The sequence below is a fragment of the Oncorhynchus tshawytscha genome, linkage group LG20 (assembly GCF_018296145.1).
Source record: "Oncorhynchus tshawytscha isolate Ot180627B linkage group LG20, Otsh_v2.0, whole genome shotgun sequence".
NCBI lineage: Eukaryota > Metazoa > Chordata > Actinopteri > Salmoniformes > Salmonidae > Oncorhynchus > Oncorhynchus tshawytscha.
In genome coordinates, this window is record NC_056448.1 from 11,870,758 (window position 1) to 11,891,858 (window position 21,101).

The window sequence follows — 21,101 nt, forward strand, 5'->3', positions numbered from 1 at the left end:
GTGGTGTATTCAACTGTAATTAGATTTGGTCAGGACAGGATTGACTGGGCTGAGGACAGAGGCCGTGCTAAAAGGTTGGGACTGGGGGAAGTAGGGAGACGGAGGCATGTGGCTTGAACAGTTTGATATTTCGGTAGAGAGGGTGATGTTAGATTTAGGCTGGGGTGATTAAGTTAGGCGATGGACAGAGAGAGAGATAAAAAGCGATGCCAGTTCAGAGACAGGTAGAGGGATATAAAAAGAGATGCCAGTTCAGACAGGTAGAGAGAGATAAAAAGAGATGCCAGTTCAGAGACCGGTAGAGGGAGATAAAAAGAGATGCCAGTTCAGACAGGTAGAGAGAGAGATAAAGAGATGCCAGTTCAGAGACCGGTAGAGGGAGATAAAGAGATGCCAGTTCAGACAGGTAGAGGGATATAAAAAGAGATGCCAGTTCAGACAGGTAGAGAGAGATAAAAAGAGATGCCAGTTCAGAGACAGGTAGAGGGAGATAAAAAGAGATGCCAGTTCAGAGACTGGTAGAGGGAGATAAAAAGAGATGCCAGTTCAGAGACAGGTAGAGGGAGATAAAAAGAGATGCCAGTTCAGAGACAGGTAGAGGGATATAAAAAGAGATGCCAGTTCAGACAGGTAGAGAGAGATAAAAAGAGATGCCAGTTCAGACAGGTAGAGAGAGATAAAAAGAGATGCCAGTTCAGAGACAGGTAGAGAGAGATAAAAAGAGATGCCAGTTCAGAGACAGGTAGAGGGAGATAAAAAGAGATGCCAGTTCATAGACAGGTAGAGGGATATAAAAAGAGATGCCAGTTCAGACAGGTAGAGGGATATAAAAAGAGATGCCAGTTCAGAGACTGGTAGAGGGAGATAAAAAGAGATGCCAGTTCAGAGACTGGTAGAGGGAGATAAAAAGAGATGCCAGTTCAGAGACAGGTAGAGGGAGATAAAAAGAGATGCCAGTTCAGAGACTGGTAGAGGGAGATAAAAAGAGATGCCAGTTCAAAGACTGGTAGAGGGAGATAAAAAGAGATGCCAGTTCAGACAGGTAGAGAGAGATAAAAAGAGATGCCAGTTCAGACAGGTAGAGAGAGATAAAAAGAGATGCCAGTTCAGAGACAGGTAGAGGGATATAAAAAGAGATGCCAGTTCAGAGACAGGTAGAGGGATATAAAAAGAGATGCCAGTTCAGACAGGTAGAAAGAGATAAAAAGAGATGACAGGTAGAGGGATATAAAAAGAGATGCCAGTTCAGAGACAGGTAGAGGGATATGAAAAGAGATGCCAGTTCAGAGACAGGTAGAGGGATATAAAAAGAGATGCCAGTTCAGAGACAGGTAGAGGGATATAAATAGAGATGCCAGTTCCGAGACAGGTAGAGGGATATAAAAAGAGATGCCAGTTCCAAGGACCCCTAAAGCTTATATCAACCAACTCGGGTTGCTATGGCAGCCTGCACCTGGCCGTTAGAGAGAAATAGAGACAAAGAGAGACATTAGACCACACTACAGGTGTTTCATTTACCTCTCTGTGCCTTGTCGTCAGCCCTCAGGTAAACACGCTGCATGACGACGACACAATGTGGATTTTGATTTTGAATCCAAATAGGCTCACTATTCAAATCGCACCGCTAGCTATTTACCATAGTGGTAAATACATATTTACATGATTTCAATTTCTCTTACACTGTGTAAGGTAGAGAGGATGAGGGGCAGTGTGAAGACACAGAGGCTGTTACTGTAACAGTCCCCACCGGCCCACTCAACACCCATCATGAATATTCATGTGTGTACCTGTTAAGTAAACTGCTATATAATGATGCCATCTGTTCCTTATGACACACCGTGCTGCAGAGCTATAGTTAGGAGCTCTGAGCAACAGGACTCTTCACACGGTTTATGTGTAGAGCTGTCAAGTAAACACATAACTCAACACAGTTTAGTAGAGTTTAAGCAGGACAGAGCTGAAACCAGCCGTGTAACCCCACAAAAAAATGTAACCGAAAGCTACAAATAAATGTTACCCAAAGCCTCTTAAAGGCCCAGTACTGTCAAAAGTCTGTTTTTTCCTATGTTTCATATCATGGTGAACAACAGCTGATAAAACTAACACTGTAAAAGTGTGAAGAAATGTGCTATTTCCTGTACAATCTACACAGGACCTTCTAATCAGCATGTTTGCTTGGGCGAGCGTTTTGGCTTGACATCACCAGGCAGTAAATTGGTTAATAGACCAATAACAAAGAGAGTTCCAAACCTCTCTGCCAATAACAGCACATTTTCAGTTAGCCCCTCCCCACTCAGACCAATCCCAGACAGACCAGCAAAAGTCTTGCTTGAGAAAGTTTTTTTCTAAAAAGCTATTTTTCGTCAATGGGAATCCATTATGAAGGCCAATGTTACACATTAAATGATTTTATATTGACATAAAAACGGCTGCATTAGGACTTTAAAAGGTCAATACTGACTGGTCCTGATGGTGTGTTGGTCTGGCTGCACCTCTCCTTTACACCCTAGTCTTACCACTGACATCAGCGTTGCCCTCTCCTGTCCCCAGCTGACATCCTGACAGCACCCCCTGACCTGACCTCTGCGGCAGCCATGTACCGTGGACCCGTCTACGCCCTCCACGACGTAGCCGACAAGATCCCCATGACCAACTCCCCCCTCCTGGACCCCCTGCCCAACCTGAAGATCAAGGTCTACAACTCCTCTGGTCTGGTCACCCCCTCCGAGGACCTGTCTGACTTCTCCCCCAAGCTGCCCCGTTGCCTGCTGGATGGGGACACCATGGGGAGGAGGACCCAAACCCAGACTTTGCACCGTACTGGTACCAGGGACCCCTCCTGTACCGCCCTGGGCTCCTTCAACTCTCTAGGGGGGCACCTCATCGTCCCCAACTCAGGTATGGGTCTTTACGGGTCTGTCGAAGGAGGAGGGAGTGTGGTACATTCTCAAAGTGGGTTGTGTATAGTATTTTTTTATGTGTGTTTGAGTAAAGTGACGAAAATAATGGTTTTCTTAATATAGGACAGTCAAATAAATGATGCATGCCAGCAGAGCCACAACACAACACTAAACAATACATTCATTGGACTATAACAGTGACAAACGGTGCCCACAAACTGTTAGGGCCTACATAAAGCTGTCCCAACAGCAGTCCCAACATCTTACCACTGCTACACCTGTCTATCAGCGGAGCCTTGTCTGGCAGCGAAACAGTTCATTCAGCCTCATTTACACCCTTTGTAAAAAACATGGCAGTTATGGTTGACTTGCTTAAACAAATGTGGTTTCTACTGACAATTGAGATGTACAAACTATGGCATAAGGGAACGACGAGTGATAAGAGGCAATCTGTAATTTCGATTAAGACATTAATGAGCGAGCTGGGATGGATGTTGTCAATATAAATATTAGTTCAGCACTTTTGAAATGTACAGGGACAGAAGTCAGAACACGGGCTGTTATTACAGTATTCTTTCTGTACACTAAGTCAGAACCGAGGGATGAATAAAGTGGGCATATAAACAGACAATGAAAGCTCTTTCAATATTCGATAATGACATTCCTCTTAAACAGGCTATCAAATGAAATCATTTTTATTGGTCACATGCACATGGTTAGCAGATGTTAATGCGAGTGTAGCGAAATGCTTGCGCTTCTAGTTCCAGCAGTGCAGTAATATCTAACAAGTAATCTAACAATTCCCCAACAACTACCGAATACACACAAATCTAAAGGGGTGAATGAGAATATGTACATATAAGTATATCGATGAGTGAGCGGAATTGACAAGGTGTAGTAGATGGTATAAAATACAGTATATACATGTGATATGAGTAATGTAAGATCTGTAAACATTATTAAAGTGGCATTATTTAAAGTGACTAGTGATCCATTTATTAATAGGCTACAGGTGCACCACCAAGTCAGAACAGTGGGCTAAATTATTAGAGGAAAAGGGACACAACATTCACTTAATATTACTTTCTTAGCTACAATATATTAGCATATTACATCATTTATACAGCAGCATACAATACATTTTTGGACTCTGCTTGTTGTGCTGTGCTCACTTGAACAGGAAGGTGGCGCTCTGGCATTCTTGGGATTTATGGCACTTTCAAGGCAACTGGGAAGTCGGGGAAAAAAATAAGGTTGAATCATGACATTAGTGATCTTCAGGTCGGAGCTCTAGAAAGAGATTTCCCAGTTCCGAGTTTCCAGTTGTTTTGAATGCAGCAGAAGTCATGCTGGATTGACAGCATGGCCAATGTTGAATGTTTATCCTTTTAAAATGGGAAAAGAGACCCTTAAACCCAGACTTGGACCACACATCCACTCCACTGAATACCAGGCTAGTGATTTCTTTGCAATGCTTGCAGTTAGCAGTTGATTCATTCCAAACCGATCATAGTTGAATTTGCGATTCCCAACTTGTTGTGTAATGTTTATGTCCAATGGCCGATGAGCACCGATATGTTTTATCTATAACTTCTCTTCATAATTTCTCTTCATATGACAAGTATTGAAAAGGATTTGCCAGTAGATCGTTGACTTGATTCATGATGATGACTGCTAGCTAAGGTTTTGATGTTGATGTATGAAGTTGACAGGATCAGTCCAATCAAAGCTGCTGTAGATATCACGTGATTTGTCATTTTATGTGCTATTTCATAGTTTTGATGCCTTCACTATTATTCTACAATGTAGAAAATAGTCCAAATAAAGAAAAAGCCTTGAATCAGTAGGTGTGTCCAAGCAATGAACTTTAAACTGAATAAGTATTCCGGTAAGGCTGTTAAGTTATTTATAAGAAAACGTCCCTGCAGATGCATCTGGCCCTAGCCATAAGCAATTACCAGACCACTTTGGACTTTGTCTAGACTAGATTGGAGATTTGGTGCTTTCATACACTCACAATGACATTGGTTTGAGGTGCTTTATCAGTTCTCCCAATGGTACAGTTCTAGAGCAGGCCTTAGTTAGTAGCTGACAGGGTCTCCTCGTGGTGACTGTTATTAGGAGCTGCCTCCTTAAAGTGACTTAGCACAGTGTAATAACAGGATTAAGAGCCTCTGTGGAGGCTGGACTGACACAGAGATCGTTCTCACACCATCCCCCCATTCCATGCCTTCCTTCCATCCCCCTTCCCACACTACACACCATCCAAGGGCGCTCTAGCTTTCCATTATTTCATTATGAACAGGAGATGATGCTGTGATCCTGACACCGCTTCCCCTCTTATTCACCAGGGATCACCCTTATCCTCTACACATGGCCTGCAATGGGGACTAACGTCATACTGAAGCATGACTCCCTGGAGAGAGAGAGGGAGGGGGGAGCGAGAGGAGAAGGGGAGGGGGAGCGAGAGGAGAGGAGGAGGAGGGGAGGGAGGGAGGGGGAGTGAGAGGAGAGGAGAGGAGAGGGGGGAGTGAGAGGAGAGGAGATGAGGAGGGGAGGTGGGAGCGAGAGGAGAGGAGAGAAGAAGGGAAGGGGGAGCGAGAGGAAAGGAGGAGGAGAGGGAGGGGGAACGAGAGGAGAAGGGGAGGGGGAAGTGAGAGGAGAGGAGGAGGGGAGGGAGGGGGAACGAGAGGAGAAGGGGAGGTGGGAGCGAGAGGAGAGGAGAGAAGAAGGGAAGGGGGAGCGAGAGGAAAGGAGGAGGAGAGGGAGGGGGAACGAGAGGAGAAGGGGAGGGGGAAGTGAGAGGAGAGAAGGGGAGAGAGAGAGAGAGAAGGGAGAGAGAGAGAGAGAGAAGGGGAGAGAGAGAGAGAGAGGGGAGAGAGAGAGAGAAGGGGAGAGAGAGAGAGAGAGAAGGGGAGAGAGAGAGAGAGAGAGAGAGAGGGAGAGAGAGAGAGAGAAGTGAGAGGAGAGGAGGAGGGGAGGGAGGGGGAACAAGGGGAGGGGAGGGGGAGTGAGAGGAGAGGAGGAGGAGAAGGGGAGGGAGGAATGAGAGGAGAAGGGGAGGGGTGGGCAAGAGGAGAAGGGCAGGGACGAGCGAGAGGAGAGGGGAGGGGAGGAGGGGGAGCGTGAGGAGAAGGGCAGGGGGAAGGAGAGGAGAAGGGGAGGGGAGCAAGAGGAGAGGGGAGGGGGAATGAGAGGAGAAGAGGATGGTGAGAGAGAAAGAAGGGAAGGGGAGGGAGAGAGGGAAAGAGAGATTTGACTCTGAAAGAGTGCTCAAAGCTCTCAGCGGTCAATCAGAGCATGGGTTCCACACAGTGCGTGACAGGGTTGTAAGAGTAGCTGGGTGCCTGGCTGCTCAGAGCACAGAGAACAAGGTTGGTACAGTTCTGCTCTGTTTAGGCCTGTAATACTGCTTACATGATCTGTGGTGTTCCCACGTCGCACACATGTGGTTTGTTTTTAATGCACCACAGATGCATGATGACAGCTGGGAAAAACAGGCGGAAACATTAAAGGATAACAACTTCTAGGGTTTCTGGAGTTGTTCCTCTGGAAAACCATCTCTGGCTGATGTTCCTGTTTAGCCACCTCATCATGTTACACAGGCAGAGAGAAGAACACATCTGTCATAGGATATGTTTTCATTCCTGGGTAATTAAATACTGTGTGGCAGTAGGAGAGTGGGCATACTGTACTTAGCATTTCAACTAATATCCTTTTTTTCTCTTTGAAGCATTTCTCTAAGTGTATGCAGGAGCTCTCTCTCTCTCTTTCTCTCTCTTTCTCTCTCTCTCTCTCTCTCTGTCTCTGTCTCTCTCTCTCTCTCAATTCAATTCAATTCAAGGGCTTTATTGGCATGGGAAACATGTGTTAACATTGCCAAAGCAAGTGAGGTAGACAACATACAAAGTGAATATATAAAGTGAAAAACAACAAAAATTAACAGTAAACATTACACATACAGAAGTTTCAAAACAGTAAAGACATTACAAATGTCATATTATATATATATACAGTGTTTTAACAATGTACAAATGGTTAAAGGACACAAGATAAAATAAATAAGCATAAATATGGGTTGTATTTACAATGGTGTTTGTTCTTCACTGGTTGCCCTTTTCTCGTGGCAACAGGTCACAAATCTTGCTGCTGTGATGGCACACTGTGGAATTTCACCCAGTAGATATGGGAGTTTTTCAAAATTGGATTTGTTTTCGAATTCTTTGTGGATCTGTGTAATCTGAGGGAAATATGTCTCTCTAATATGGTCATACATTGGGCAGGAGGTTAGGAAGTGCAGCTCAGTTTCCACCTCATTTTGTGGGCAGTGAGCACATAGCCTGTCTTCTCTTGAGAGCCATGTCTGCATACGGCGGCCTTTCTCAATAGCAAGGCTATGCTCACTGAGTCTGTACATAGTCAAGGCTTTCCTTAATTTTGGGTCAGTCACAGTGGTCAGGTATTCTGCCGCTGTGTACTCTCTGTGTAGGGCCAAATAGCATTCTAGTTTGCTCTGTTTTTTTGTTAATTCTTTCCAATGTGTTAAGTAGTTATCTTTTTGTTTTCTCATGATTTGGTTGGGTCTAATTGTGCTGCTGTCCTGGGGCTCTGTAGTGTGTGTTTGTGTTTGTGAACAGAGCCCGAGGACCAGCTTGCTTAGGGGACTCTTCTCCAGGTTCATCTCTCTGTAGGTGATGGCTTTGTTATGGAAGGTTTGTGAATCGCTTCCTTTTAGGTGGTTGTAGAATTTAACAGCTCTTTTCTGGATTTTGATAATTAGTGGGTATTGGCCTAATTCTGCTCTGCATGCATTATTTGGTGTTCTACGTTGTACACGGAGGATATTTTTGCAGAATTCTGCGTGCAGAGTCTCAATTTGGTGTTTGTCCCATTTTGTGAAGTCTTGGTTGGTGAGCGGACCCCAGACCTCAAAACCATAAAGGGCAATGGGCTCTATGACTGATTCAAGTATTTTTAGCCAAATCCTAATTGGTATGTTGAAATGTATGTTTCTTTTGATGGCATAGAATGCCCTTCTTGCCTTGTCTCTCAGATCGTTCACAGCTTTGTGGAAGTTACCTGTGGTGCTGATGTTTAGGCCAAGGTATGTATAGTTTTTTGTGTGCTCTAGGGCAACAGTGTCTAGATGGAATTTGTATTTGTGGTCCTGGTGACTGGACCTTTTTTGGAACACCATTATTTTGGTCTTAGTGAGATTTACTGTCAGGGCCCAGGTCTGACAGAATCTGTGCATAATATCTAGGTGCTGCTGTAGGCCCTCCTTGGTTGGTGACAGAAGCACCAGATCATCAGCAAACAGCAGACATTTGACTTCGGATTCTAGCAGGGGGAGGCCGGGTGCTGCAGACTTTTCTAGTGCCCACGCCAATTCGTTGATATATATGTTGAAGAGGGTGGGGCTTAAGCTGCATCCCTGTCTAACCCCACGACCCTGTGTGAAGAAATGTGTGTTTTTTGCCAATTTTAACCGCACACTTGTTGTTTGTGTACATGGATTTTATAATGACGTATGTTTTACCCCCAACACCACTTTCCATCAGTTTGTATAGCAGACCCTCATGCCAGATTGAGTCGAAGGCTTTTTTGAAATCAACAAAGCATGAGAAGACTTTGCCTTTGTTTTGGTTTGTTTGGTTGTCAATTAGGGTGTGCAGGGTGAATACATGGTCTGTTGTACGGTAATTTGGTAAAAAGCCAATTTGACATTTGCTCAGTACATTGTTTTCATTGAGGAAATGTACGAGTCTGCTGTTAATAATAATGCAGAGGATTTTCCCAAGGTTACTGTTGACACATATTCCACGGTAGTTATTGGGGTCAAATTTGTCTCCACTTTTGTGGATTGGGGTGATCAGGCCTTGGTTCCAAATATTGGGGAAGATGCCAGAGCTAAGTATGATGTTAAAGAGTTTTAGTATAGCCAATTGGAATTTGTTGTCTGTATATTTGATCATTTCATTGAGGATACCATCAACACCACAGGCCTTTTTGGGTTGGAGGGTTTTTATTTTGTCCTGTAACTCTTTCAATGTAATTGGAGAATCCAGTGGGTTCTGGTAGTCTTTAATAGTTGATTCTAAGATCTGTATTTGATCATGTATATGTTTTTGCTCTTTATTCTTTGTTATAGAGCCAAAAAGATTGGAGAAGTGGTTTACCCATACATCTCCATTTTGGATAGATAATTCTTCGTGTTGTTGTTTGTTTAGTGTTTTCCAATTTTCCCAGAAGTGGTTAGAGTCTATGGATTCTTCAATTGCATTGAGCTGATTTCTGACTCTGTCCCTCTCTCACTCTCTCTCTCTCTCTCTCTCTCTGTCCCTCTCTCTCTCTCTCTCTGTCTCTCTCTCTCTCTCTCTGTCCCTCTCTCTCTCTCTCTCTCTCTCTGTCCCTCTCTCTCTCTCTCTCTCTCTCTGTCCCTCTCTCTCTCTCTCTCTGTCCCCCTCTCTCTCTCTCTCTCCTCTCTCTCTCTCCTTCCCTCTCTCTCTCTCTCTCTCTCCCCTCTCTCTCTCTCTCTCTCTCTCTCCCTCTCTCTCTCTCTCTGTCTCCCTCTCTCTGTCCCTCTCTCTCTCTCTGTCCCTCTCTCTCTCTCTCTCTCTGTCCCTCTCTCTCTCTCTCTGTCCCTCTCTCTCTCTCTCTCTGTCCCTCTCTCTCTCTCTCTCTCTCTGTCCCTCTCTCTCTCTCTGTCCTCTCTCTCTCTGTCCCCCTCTCTCTCTCTCTCTCCCTCTCTACCCTTCTCTCTCCCTCTCTCCCTCTCTCTCTCTCTCTCTCTCTCGTCTCTGTCTCTCTCTCTCTCTCTCGCTCTATGTCTCTCTCTCTCTCTCTGTCCCTCTCTCTCTCTCTCTGTCCCTCTCTCTCTCTGTCCCCCTCTCTCTCTCTCTCTGTCCCTCTCTCTCTCTGTCCCTCTCTCTCTCTCTCTCTGTCCCTCTCTCTCTCTCTCTCTGTCCCTCTCTCTCTCTCTCTCCCTCTCTCTCTCTCTCTGTCCTCTCTGTCCCTTCTCTCTCTCTCTCTGTCTCTCTCTGTCTCTCTCTCTCTCTGTCCCTCTCTCTGTCCCTCTCTCTGTCCCTCTCTCTGTCCCTCTCTCTCTCTCTCTCTCTCTCTCTCTCTCCCTCTCTCTCCCCTTCTCTCTCTCTCGCTCTCTCCCTCTCTCCCCTTCTCTCTCTCTCTCTGTCTCTCTCTCTCTCTCCCCCTTCTCTCTCTCTCTCTCTCTTCTCTCTCTCTCTCTCCCTCTCTCTCTCTCTCTCTCTCTCTCTCTCCTCTCTCTCTCTCCCCTTCTCTCTCTCTCTCTCTCTCGCTCTGTCTCTCTCTCTCTCTCTGTCCCTCTCTCTCTCTCTCTGTCCTCTCTCTCTCTGTCCCCCTCTCTCTCTCTCTCTCTGTCCCTCTCTCTCTCTCTGTCCCTCTCTCTCTCTCTCTGTCCCTCTCTCTCTCTCTCTCTGTCCCTCTCTCTCTCTCTCTCTGTCCCTCTCTCTCTCTCTCTGTCCCTCTCTGTCCCTCTCTCTCTCTCTCTCTCTCTCTCTCTGTCTCTCTCTCTCTCTGTCCCTCTCTCTGTCCCTCTCTCTCTCCCTCTCTCTCTCCTCTCTCTCTCTCTCTCTCTCTCTCTCCCCTTCTCTCTCTCTCTCTCTCTCTCTCTCTCTTCTCTCTCTCTCTCTCTCTCTCTCTCTGTTACTTCTCATACAGTAGCCTATCCGCCTGATACAGTATCTGTGTAGTGCTGTGTGATTTCTCCTTCTAGATGCTGACTGCCACCCTTTGAAAGGTTCACTACAAGGACATGGGAAATCAATGTGATATCTGACAAACCCTGGAGACAGAGAGAGGGGGGAAATCTCCCTGAAAAACAGAGCAAGCAGGACATCAAATCATATCAGACACAGATGGAGGGAATTTAAATCACTGCCTTATAGCCATACAGTTCAGCATTGGGATGAGACTAGAGACCTCATTGATGTTGTCTTATTCTGCCATATAATGGGTTCAGTGTGTGGCAGTATTTACACTACAGTAAGAGACAGTGGGAAGGGGCAGTGATATGGCTGTTGGTGGTTTGGCCTCATGATGTCGCTCCCAATGTGTCTCTCTGTCTGTCTGCTTGGGGCCCCAGGGCTGGGCAGGGGATAAACACTGAACACAGAATGACAGAGCATGACAGGGAGATGTCTAGAGGGCAGTGCTGGGCTGGTTAGACCACTGTGTGTGTGTGTGTGACCACAGAACGTGTGACCACAGAACGTGTGACTACAAAGTGTGACTACAAAGTGTGACTACAAAGTGTGTGACCGTGGTGTGTGTTGTCTCCACAGGGGTGAGTCTGCTAGTTCCAGCAGGAGCCGTCCCTCAGGGGAGAGTCTATGAGATGTACGTGACCGTCCACAGGAAGGACAGCATGAGGTAACTACAATCTTTTCTATTCCCTCTGGCTGTGCTGTTTATACCAGACACACATCTCCTACACACACTACCCATACTGTCACAACACTAACCCGTGTGTGTGTGTGTGTGTGTGTGTGTGTGTGTGTGTGTGTGCGCGCGTTCCCTCAGGCCCCCAGTCGATGACTGTCAGACAGTGCTAAGCCCAGTGGTGAGCTGTGGCCCCCCAGGGGCTCTCCTGACACGCCCAGTCATCATCACCATGCACCACTGTGCTGAGGCCGACAGTGGATCAGCCGAGGATTGGCTGATTCAGCTCAAGACCCAATCACAGCAGGCCCAGTGGGAGGTGAGTGGCATTATATGTTCTCTGACATGCAATGGGTACCGGACGAAGTGTGTGGAGGTGGAAGATGGTACTGGAAAAAACGACTAAGGTCAATGTCATGAGGTAGGATGATAGTGGGAATAAAGGGAGTAGAGAATGGGATAAACGAATGTATCTCTGCACACACAGCACAAGCTCAATTAGAGACAGAGGATTGTGTAAGAACAGTTATAGGGAATAGCATGCTGGCATTTCCCCCCCAGGCTCTCTGTCTTTTCCGCTCTTGTGTGAGTGTGTCCCATCATTAAAAGCAGTGATGATAATGAGTTGTGTTGCCGTGGGCATCTCTGTGAACATAGCCCCATTCCTAGCCTCACAGCCCTTTGTTTTTAACACACACACACACACACACACACAATGGTTTAATTAGCAGTAGCAGGAGGAGGCGGATGCAGCCTACGCAACCGCCTCCGCACCAGAAACACTTCCTTCAAGCTGGTTAGCCAGCCATGTTGCTCAAGATCTACTTCGAAATCCGATGTCGGCCCAGGTACAAAGGACGTCGAGGAGATGCCATCAAAACCCACCACTAGGGGTAACGGTGAGCGCCATTACCATCAAGTAGGCTTTGGCTTTCTGCTCGGGTGTTGTGGACGGGTGTGGCAGATGGGCGTACGCTGCGAGCTATGACTTCCAGGGGTTGCATGTTCAATCCCAGTGATAGGCACTCATTTCATTTGTTTTATTTTTTAAACCTATCCCTAACCTTTAACTCGTAACTCACCATTCGAAATGAATGTCTAAACTCAACAAGCCACGAGGCGCCGGCGACAGCGGCGCAGCAACCCGGGGTGGTTGGAGCAAATTCAAAATAGAGAAACGTGGACAAACGTCGGAATCTGAAGTCAAATTGGTCAAACCGTGACATCTTGTTGGGTTGGCGCTGTACCCCCTTATGCTGCAGCAAATGTAGGCCACGCTGTCACGGGAAAAAAAGTTGATGAGATGATATGTCTGCGTGCATTGTGAATCGTACTCTATACCAAGATGGGCTATCTCTCCCGACCCTGAGCATTGATGCAGAGGCTGTTGAGAAGACAGATTTAGACATCTCATATAATTTAACAGTTCCATCTCACGCCATGCTGTTCATATAAATATATTATTATAATTTACCGGTTTTCTCACAGTTATTTATCCTGGGAAAAGGGAGTGTTTTTTGGCGGTAAATCCCGGTAAATCTCGGTAACCGGGTCCCCGCCATTCAACCCTAATAAACACACAAACTCACGCTTTCTCAGTTCAATAATACACTCTCCCCACGACACTCCCACACACTCATTCTTTCCCTGGCAGTTGAGACGTACTTCAGTTGTAGGGGTGCCTTCTTTCTCCTTAGCTTCAGTGTGGAATTTCTCTTTTACTCTTATATGTGAAATGTAATACAATTGTTGGTTGTTATTATGCAAAATAAATAACCTATCAATTATTCTTTCTAATTTGTCTGGAGAGCATCTAGTTGTAATTCTGTCAGATAGACTGGGCCAATGTAGTATTGCCATGTGAAGGGAAGTATTTGAGTGGCGGTGTGGAAATGGTTTCATTTCAGCTAGCTGTCAGAACAGAGCCTCTGGGGCCTGGTCATCACTGGCCTGTCAACTGACACACTTCCATCCCCTTCATACACAGGCCTGGCCAGGCACTATTATTCTTCAGCTGCTTAGCAACAGCTTCTGACCTGCTGTCATTCCATCAGAGCTGATAGAGCCCTACTCTACTTCTCAAGGTCTGTGGGTGTCTTTCAGGAAGCACTGGGGTGTAGATGTGTGTTGGAAAGAGAACACCACCCACTGGGAACTCACTCGCATCAATGTTGTTTCCACATCATTTCAATGAAATGACATTGAACCTACGTGGAATAGATGTAGAAACCATCCCAGTGGATTGTTTCCTAGTGTCCTGTATTACTTCCTAGATCCTTACATTCCTAAATAAGTCTTAACAAAGCAGTGGGGTTTCTAGTTATTAAAGGTTGTGTAGAACGCTACTATTGGGATAATCTCCATTCCTGTTTTATTTCCTCGATTCCTGTTTTATTTCCTCGATTCCTGTTTTATTTCCTCGATTCCTGTTTTATTTCCTCGATTCCTGTTTTATTTCCTCGATTCCTGTTTTATTTCCTCGATTCCTGTTTTATTTCCTCGATTCCTGTATATTTCCTCGATTCCTGTATATTTCCTTGATTCCTGTATAATTCCTCGATTCCTGTATATTTCCTCGATTCCTGTATATTTCCTTGATTCCTGTATAATTCCTCGATTCCTGTATATTTCCTCGATTCCTGTATAATTCCTCGATTCCTGTATATTTCCTCGATTCCTGTATATTTCCTCGATTCCTGTATTATTTCCTAGATTCCTGTATATTTCCTTGATTCCTGTATATTTCCTAGATTCCTGTATATTTCCTTGATTCCTGCACTTAGAGAGAAGAAAAGGGTTCTGAAAGGGTTCTTCGGCTGTCCCTTGAAGTGAACCAGGTAGAACTAGGGCTGTTGCGGTGACCATAATACCACCACACCGGCAGTCATGAGTCATGACCGCAGTAAAATTCTACGTGACTATTAAGTCACGGTAATTCCCTCTTATGCATTCTGGACATGTGTTAGTAGAACCCAACTGGTACTCAAGGGCTCTATTGTCCCTCTAACCACTCTGACATCAATGCAAACGCAATTGAAAATCACACCAAAACACTTATCATCAAAACAGTATATGCTTTTAAAACTCACCTCACTGCGATTGATCAATTTGAAGAGAGAAGTTCAACAGCAGGTTGAACGTGAGTGGAACACATTTTCGTTGTGGATGTTGTTTCAAAGCCTAACGCGACAAAATGGACAGCGCTTTCTAATTCAAAACACACATTCAAAACACATATTAGAGCCTAAGCATAGGATTATATGAGCCCAAGCCCCCTCCAAAAAACCAGAATTCAAGTAAATTGTGCCGTAATGCAATACGTAGCCTACTGCATCTTACACATGGCAGAAAAACATGAGAAAACACTGATTCAAGTTATCTTTGGTGCGTAATTGGTCGCCAACAGTTTAATGAAATATGTTTCGTTGTGAAAACATGTTACTATCGATTTCCCCGAACAGATTTCACTTGGTTTCCCAAAGGAAGCACTGGGTAGCTGCAGGAACCGGGTTAGAGGTCTCCATACAGAGTTTTGGCTCAACTGTCACCACGAAATGACCGAAGTAGCCTACCTACTACTAAACTAACCAGTGGCCTCATATGGATTACAGGTATTTTATTATCCTACCCCTATTCCTGCTCATTTGATAATGGGCCATGCTGAATTGAAACAAATGTTACATATTAAATTGAGAATAGTCTGATGGGTGAAAATACAGTGTGGTCACTTGATGAGAGAACATCGTGATCAGCCTGAGGCAAGGAACAAGAGCACAAGCTTTTTTTGCAACTTCCTCAAACCATCATTAGCCTATAGTCGCATAATGCAGCTCATATACACTGTATATACAAAAGTATGTGGACACCCCTTCAAATGAGTGGATTCGGCTATTTCAGCCCACACCCGTTGCTGACAGGAGTATAAAATGTAACACATAGCCATGCAATCTCCATGGACAAACATCGTCAGTTGAATGGCCTCACTGAAGAGCTCAGTGACTTTCAACGTGGGACTGTCATAGGGTTCCACCATTCCAAGTCAGTTCGTCAAATATCTGCCCTGCTAGAGCTGCCCCTGTCAACTGTAAGTGCTGTTATTATGAAGTGGAAACGTCTAGGAGCAACAATGGCTCGGCCACGAAGTGGTAGGCCACACAAGCTCACAGAACGGGACTGCTGAGTGCTGTAGCGCTGTAGCACGTAAAAAATCACCTGTCTTCGGTTGCAACACTCTTTACCGAGTTCCAAACTGCCCCTGGATGCAACGTCAGCACAATAACTGTTCGTCGGGAGCATCAGACTGCGAGCCAGGCATCGGAGCCAGGTATTGGGCGATGCCAGGCATCACCCAACATCAGTGCCCGACCTCACTAATTGCTTGTGGCTGACTGGAAGCAAGTCCCCGCAGCAAAGTTCCAACATCTAGTGGAAAGCCTTTCAGAAGAGTGGAGGCTGCTATAGCAGCAAAGTGGGGGACCAACTCCATATTAATGCCCATGATTTTGGAAAGAGATGTTCGATAAGCAGGTGTCCACATACTTATGGCCATGCAGTGTATCTTTTGATTTCTAAGGCATTCTATGGTTTGTAGGCTACCATTCACAACTACAGTTGCCAATAACTCTAAATCTAGCATATGGGACCTGTTTCAAGTGATCACTTTTACACACAACATAGCCACTTCATTATGTGCACTCTCGCTCCGAATGGGAAAAATGTCTTTTCTATTTTATTCAGCTAAATTCAAAAACATTTTTCTTACTATAAAATCCTCTAACATAATGGCATATCTTGTCCTCTAAATGGTGCATAGGTAAATAACGTACTGTAGGCCGACTCATATTTTGTTATTCTGAAATACATTTTCTCCATATCATGTTTCTTTAGACCTGCCTAAAATAAATGAGGATTTATTGTGATGATGTATATTCAATTGATTTATTAGACCATTGTAAATGTAGTTCCAAAAGCGCACATCAGCTGCTTGTATGTGGCTTGTATGTGGCCCTGAGGCCGGGAGATGCTGAACATGGTTATCTTATTTATCAGTCCATTATGGTGAGATCGGCAGTCTTTTGCATGACAATAACGGGCTGACAAAATGTTGAGACCGCTACAGCCCTAGGTAGAACCCTTTTGGGTTCCATGTAGAACCCTCTGTGGAAAGGGTTCTACATTGAACACAGAAGGGTTCTTCTACCTGGAACCAAAAGTGTTCTACCTGAAACCAAAAAGGGTTCTTCAAAGGGTTCTCCTATGGGAACCGCCAAAGAAACCTTGTAGGTTCTAGATAGCAACTTTTTTTTCTAAGAGTGTAGAATTCTAGATACAGCAGTGGGTTTTAGACTAGTTCAGAGTTGTGTAAAAGTTTGTTGGAAGGAGAAACTATAGGTTCCTGTATATTTTGACTGCCTAACCCATCTGCAGTCAGTGTGGGAGCGACTCAGAGGAAGATGAGGGTTTGATGCGGTAACGAGAGACTGGTTTGAGCCAGTAGAGCCCTTTTTTCAGCTGTTTGTTCCACTGCATCACCAACATGCATGTCCTGTCGGTCTCAACACATTCATCACCATGTTACAGAGCCGTCACTGCCCATATCAACATAGTGACGCCATATTGCATCAGCACAGTGAAATCTGATGATTATCAACTCACAATCTGAAGCCTACAGATTGTTCTAGGCCTTCAGAGAGAAGCTTGATTCGATGTGTCTTGGACTCTCTTTTCCAGCTCTGCAAAAACAAACAACAAAAACATGGATAACAGACATGAGAATCTCCATGATGTTGATGTTACTACTGGAAGGAGGTATATGAACATTTGATGAGGAAGTCATCTGTAATATACATACAGTGTTTAATGTGGGCTACGTAGCGTGTGACTATGACGGATTGCCTTTGGGCAGCCAATAAACCGAGATTGCGGCGTGAAAGCGTTTAAACAGAGAAATAACTATTGATTATATCTCAGCCTGTCAGCCATGTGGATGGTAATATCCGTAGATGATGCCTGGCTGCTTTATATCAGCTTCTCTTCCCGCTGAGCTGAGGCCAACCACACACGTACTGGAGGACTGGCGATATATTGCTTTTGCTATGACATGCGCTGTCAGAATGGTAGCTCTCCCTTCTGTTCTCCCCATAGAGAGAGGCAGTCAGACAGTCGTAGGGAGAGACATTCAGCGTCTGGCTCTTATATTACCGTCGTACAATGTGAATAATCAGACGTCTCAGTGATGTGTCCAGCACAGTGAGGTGTGTGTGTGTGTGTGTGTGTGTGTGTGTGTGTGTGTGTGTGTGTGTGTGTGTGTGTGTGTGTGTGTGTGTGTGTGTGTGTGTGTGTGTGTGTGTGTGTGTGTGTGTGTGTGTGTGTGTGTGTGTGTGTGTGTGTGTGTGTGTGTGTGTGTGTGTGTGTGTGTGTGTGTGTGTGTGTGCGCGCGTATAGCAGAGTGTAATGAGTAACATGTGTCAGTCAGTAAGTCTCTCCTCACAAAGAGTCTTTCAGCACGTGTGTGTGAGGCCTTAGCCCAGTTTTCCACTGTATTGTAATCATCCCCCTAGTGAGGAACACTCATACTGTCCCCCAGGATCAGTTAAAGAGCCTAATGACCAGCTATAATACTGCTGTTAAATGCCTCGGCTCTAAATAAAATAACTCTCTTACACACACAGTCACACACACACACACTATGATGGTGTCATTCCTCTTCTCTCTGTCTGTCTCACATAAATGGGTTGAATGGATGCCAGGCTGTGTGCTGCTCATAGTAGCGTCAGGATTACAGAGCTCAGCATGCCTCTTGACCCAGTTAGACCCCGACACCAATAATGAAACAGGAATATGCTCTCACATGATCCAGGGTTGTCATCACTGGGGGGAACTAGGAGAGGGACATTATGCTATAACCTCATACATGGTGGTCTATTGTTAGACATGAAACATTTAGACGTATGTAGGGACTAGGCAGGCACATGTATACATTTACATGGATACTGTAATCACACACAGTCTCACACTCACCCTCCCACTCCCTCTCGTTCTCTCTCTCTCTAGGAGGTAGTGGTGGTAGGAGAGGAGAACTTCACCACTCCCTGTTACATCCAGATGGATGAGGAGGCGTGTCACATCCTGACAGAGACCCTAGGGACCTACTGCCTGGTGGGCCAGTCCTGCAGCGCAGCCACCACCAAGCGGCTCAAGTTGGCCATCTTCGGCCCCGTCACTTGCCCTGCTCTGGAGTACCACATTAGAGTCTACTGCCTGGACGACACACAGGACTCACTCAAAGTAAGAACAATTGTGTGTGTGTGTGTGTGTGTGTGGTGGTGGGAGGGTGTGTGTATGTGTGGGAGTAGCCAGCAGAAGCGGTTATAAGGGGAGATGAGCACATGCATTTGAATATAATCTCCATCATCAAGCTGCTCCCAGAGAAATGATGCCGTGCCCTCACAAATATGTCCTCCCCCCATCACAACACATTAGAATACCTCTATCCGCCTACACTGAAGAAAGATAAGGTGTCATTATTACTTTTGGGAGGAGGATAGGACCCGGTCATTTAGTTTGGGATGCGGGGTAATGAGAATTGGGAATGATCATGTTGAATGTAGAAGTGAATGTCAAAAGTTGGGAATGTTTCTAGATGGATTATATCCCATAATTCTCTGCTTCAAACAGCGCGGATAGAGTGGTTGTCTCATGTCTTAACCCTGTGTTTCTCTGTGTTATTATAGGAGGTCCTACAGATGGAGAAGCAGATGGGAGGGAAACTGCTGGACGAACCAAAGACCCTCAACTTCAAGGACAGCACCCACAACCTGCGACTGTCCATCCACGACGTCCCACACACACTGTGGAAGAGCAAGCTACTAGCCAAGTATCAGGTACGCACAGCAAACACGGAAAGTACAGACACACAAGCACCCTTGGTGCCAGTATTAACCCCCGGCCCCCCCACCCCCTCTCTTCCCAGGAGTTGTCGTTCCAGCAGGTGTGGTCTGGGTCCCAGAGGAACCTCCACTGTACCTTCACCCTGGAGAGGTTCTGTCCCAGCACCGTAGACCTGGTCTGTAAACTGTGTGTCCGACAGGTGGAGGGGGAGGGACAGATCTTCCAGCTGGACACCACCCTCTCAGAGGTAAGGAGATATCAGAGTGTCCAGATAGAGTACGTATAGTGTACTAATAAACATTTACATGCTGAATCATGCATACATGCTCAGACAAATCAGACTAACTTGATTTAGTCGGACTTACTGCTAACTTGAATTGAGGCTGCTGTTATATCGAACATCCCTGTCTTTTTCCATGTCTTTGTCCCTCCTGGGTATTGAGTTTAGCCTTCTGTCAGTGAACTAATTTACTCAGACAGTGAGCCTTGAGCCTGCTGCACAGACAGCCCTCTCGTTGAGAGCTTGTCTGTTATGAGAGTTACAAGCATTACTGGTTTTATATTTCATAGCTCCACACAGAGCACAGATCTAAGGAAATAATCACAAAGAGAATGGTGGAGTAGGAGAATATTGGAGCAGAGATGGAACAGGGAACATTGGATAGTGTGCATTGTGTAACTTGCCCTGGCCTTAGTACTGCAGACACTCGTCTCCGTCTGTCTGGGGCTTTCTGTCTGACTAGAGGCTAGGAGCTGGCTAGACAATTTGATGAAGACATGCACCAATTCAAATGAGAACTAAACTTGGAACCCTAACTCTAACAATCAGCTCCCAAAGAATCATTTCAGTCAATTCAAATAGTTGAACCCTGTACTGACATCAGTCTCTCTCTTGCATCTCCAGGACACCCAGAGCATCGACACGTCCCTGCTGGACCCAGCCAGTAACATCACAACCCTGGTGGGGCCCAATGCCTTCCGCATCCCCCTCTCCATCAGACAGAAGCTCTGTGGCAGCCTGGACGCACCACAGACCAGAGGCAACGACTGGAGGATGCTGGCACACAAACTGAACCTGGACAGGTAGTGATGGGACTGGATGATCTGTGTGTGCGTGTGTGTGTGTGGTACTGTCCAGTGTTACTGAAGCTTGGCCATCTCTTTTCTTCTCTCTCTCTCTCTCTCTCTCTCTCTCTCTCTCTCTCTCTCTCTCTCTCTCTTTCTCTTTCTCTTTCTCTTTCTCCCCCCTCCCCCCATCAGGTATCTGAACTACTTTGCCACTAAGTCCAGTCCTACTGGGGTGATTTTAGACCTGTGGGAGGCACAACACTTCCCAGACGGGAACCTTAGCCGCCTAGCTGCCGTGCTGGAGGAGATGGGTCGCCATGAGAACCTCATGCCCATGGCAATGGACCACTGACACCTGTCCGTCAAAGAACAGGAAATTCCAGGGAAGAGTGAGAGATGAGTCAGGGAGAGAAGGCGAGAGAGTAAGAGCGGCAATCTGTTAGCTGACATGCAGAACAGGCAGAGGCCGCCATTTTTTCAATCAGGGAACACACAGACATAGTGACACACACACACACGTACATACATACTTATCACAGCCATGCTCCACTCCACATTATATTGGGAGTAACATTTTGACAAAGGAAAGAGAAAGTTAGTCAGCTCTGTTTGTTCTCTCCCTGGTACAGTTTCCTTTACCGTGATACAGTTTCCTAGGAAACGCTTGATAGTGCTGTCCATATAGTGGATGTGGTGACAGACTGGCTCAGAGCATAGGACCATGGGAAGGAACGGGTGGGGCGGGGAAGGCCCTCCCACTCCACCTGCCCCCATGGATCCCCATGGTAACCCCTGTAAAACAACATTAATGTTGAATGACTCGTC

The 21,101-nt window shown here is 45.8% G+C and overlaps 1 protein-coding gene across 1 annotated transcript in view; it reads left to right on the forward strand.

Annotated features, from left to right (window-relative positions):
- unc5c (unc-5 netrin receptor C) overlaps positions 1-20,797 on the forward strand; it is a 184,326-nt gene extending 163,529 nt beyond the window's left edge. The window contains 8 exon segments of the mRNA XM_042302190.1: positions 2,551-2,898; positions 11,222-11,309; positions 11,460-11,637; positions 18,372-18,605; positions 19,052-19,201; positions 19,291-19,455; positions 20,113-20,291; positions 20,469-20,797. Of these exon segments, the coding sequence (XP_042158124.1) occupies positions 2,551-2,898; positions 11,222-11,309; positions 11,460-11,637; positions 18,372-18,605; positions 19,052-19,201; positions 19,291-19,455; positions 20,113-20,291; positions 20,469-20,628 (1,502 nt within the window). The 3' untranslated portion in view covers positions 20,629-20,797.
- Positions 20,798-21,101: the final 304 nt, after the last annotated feature.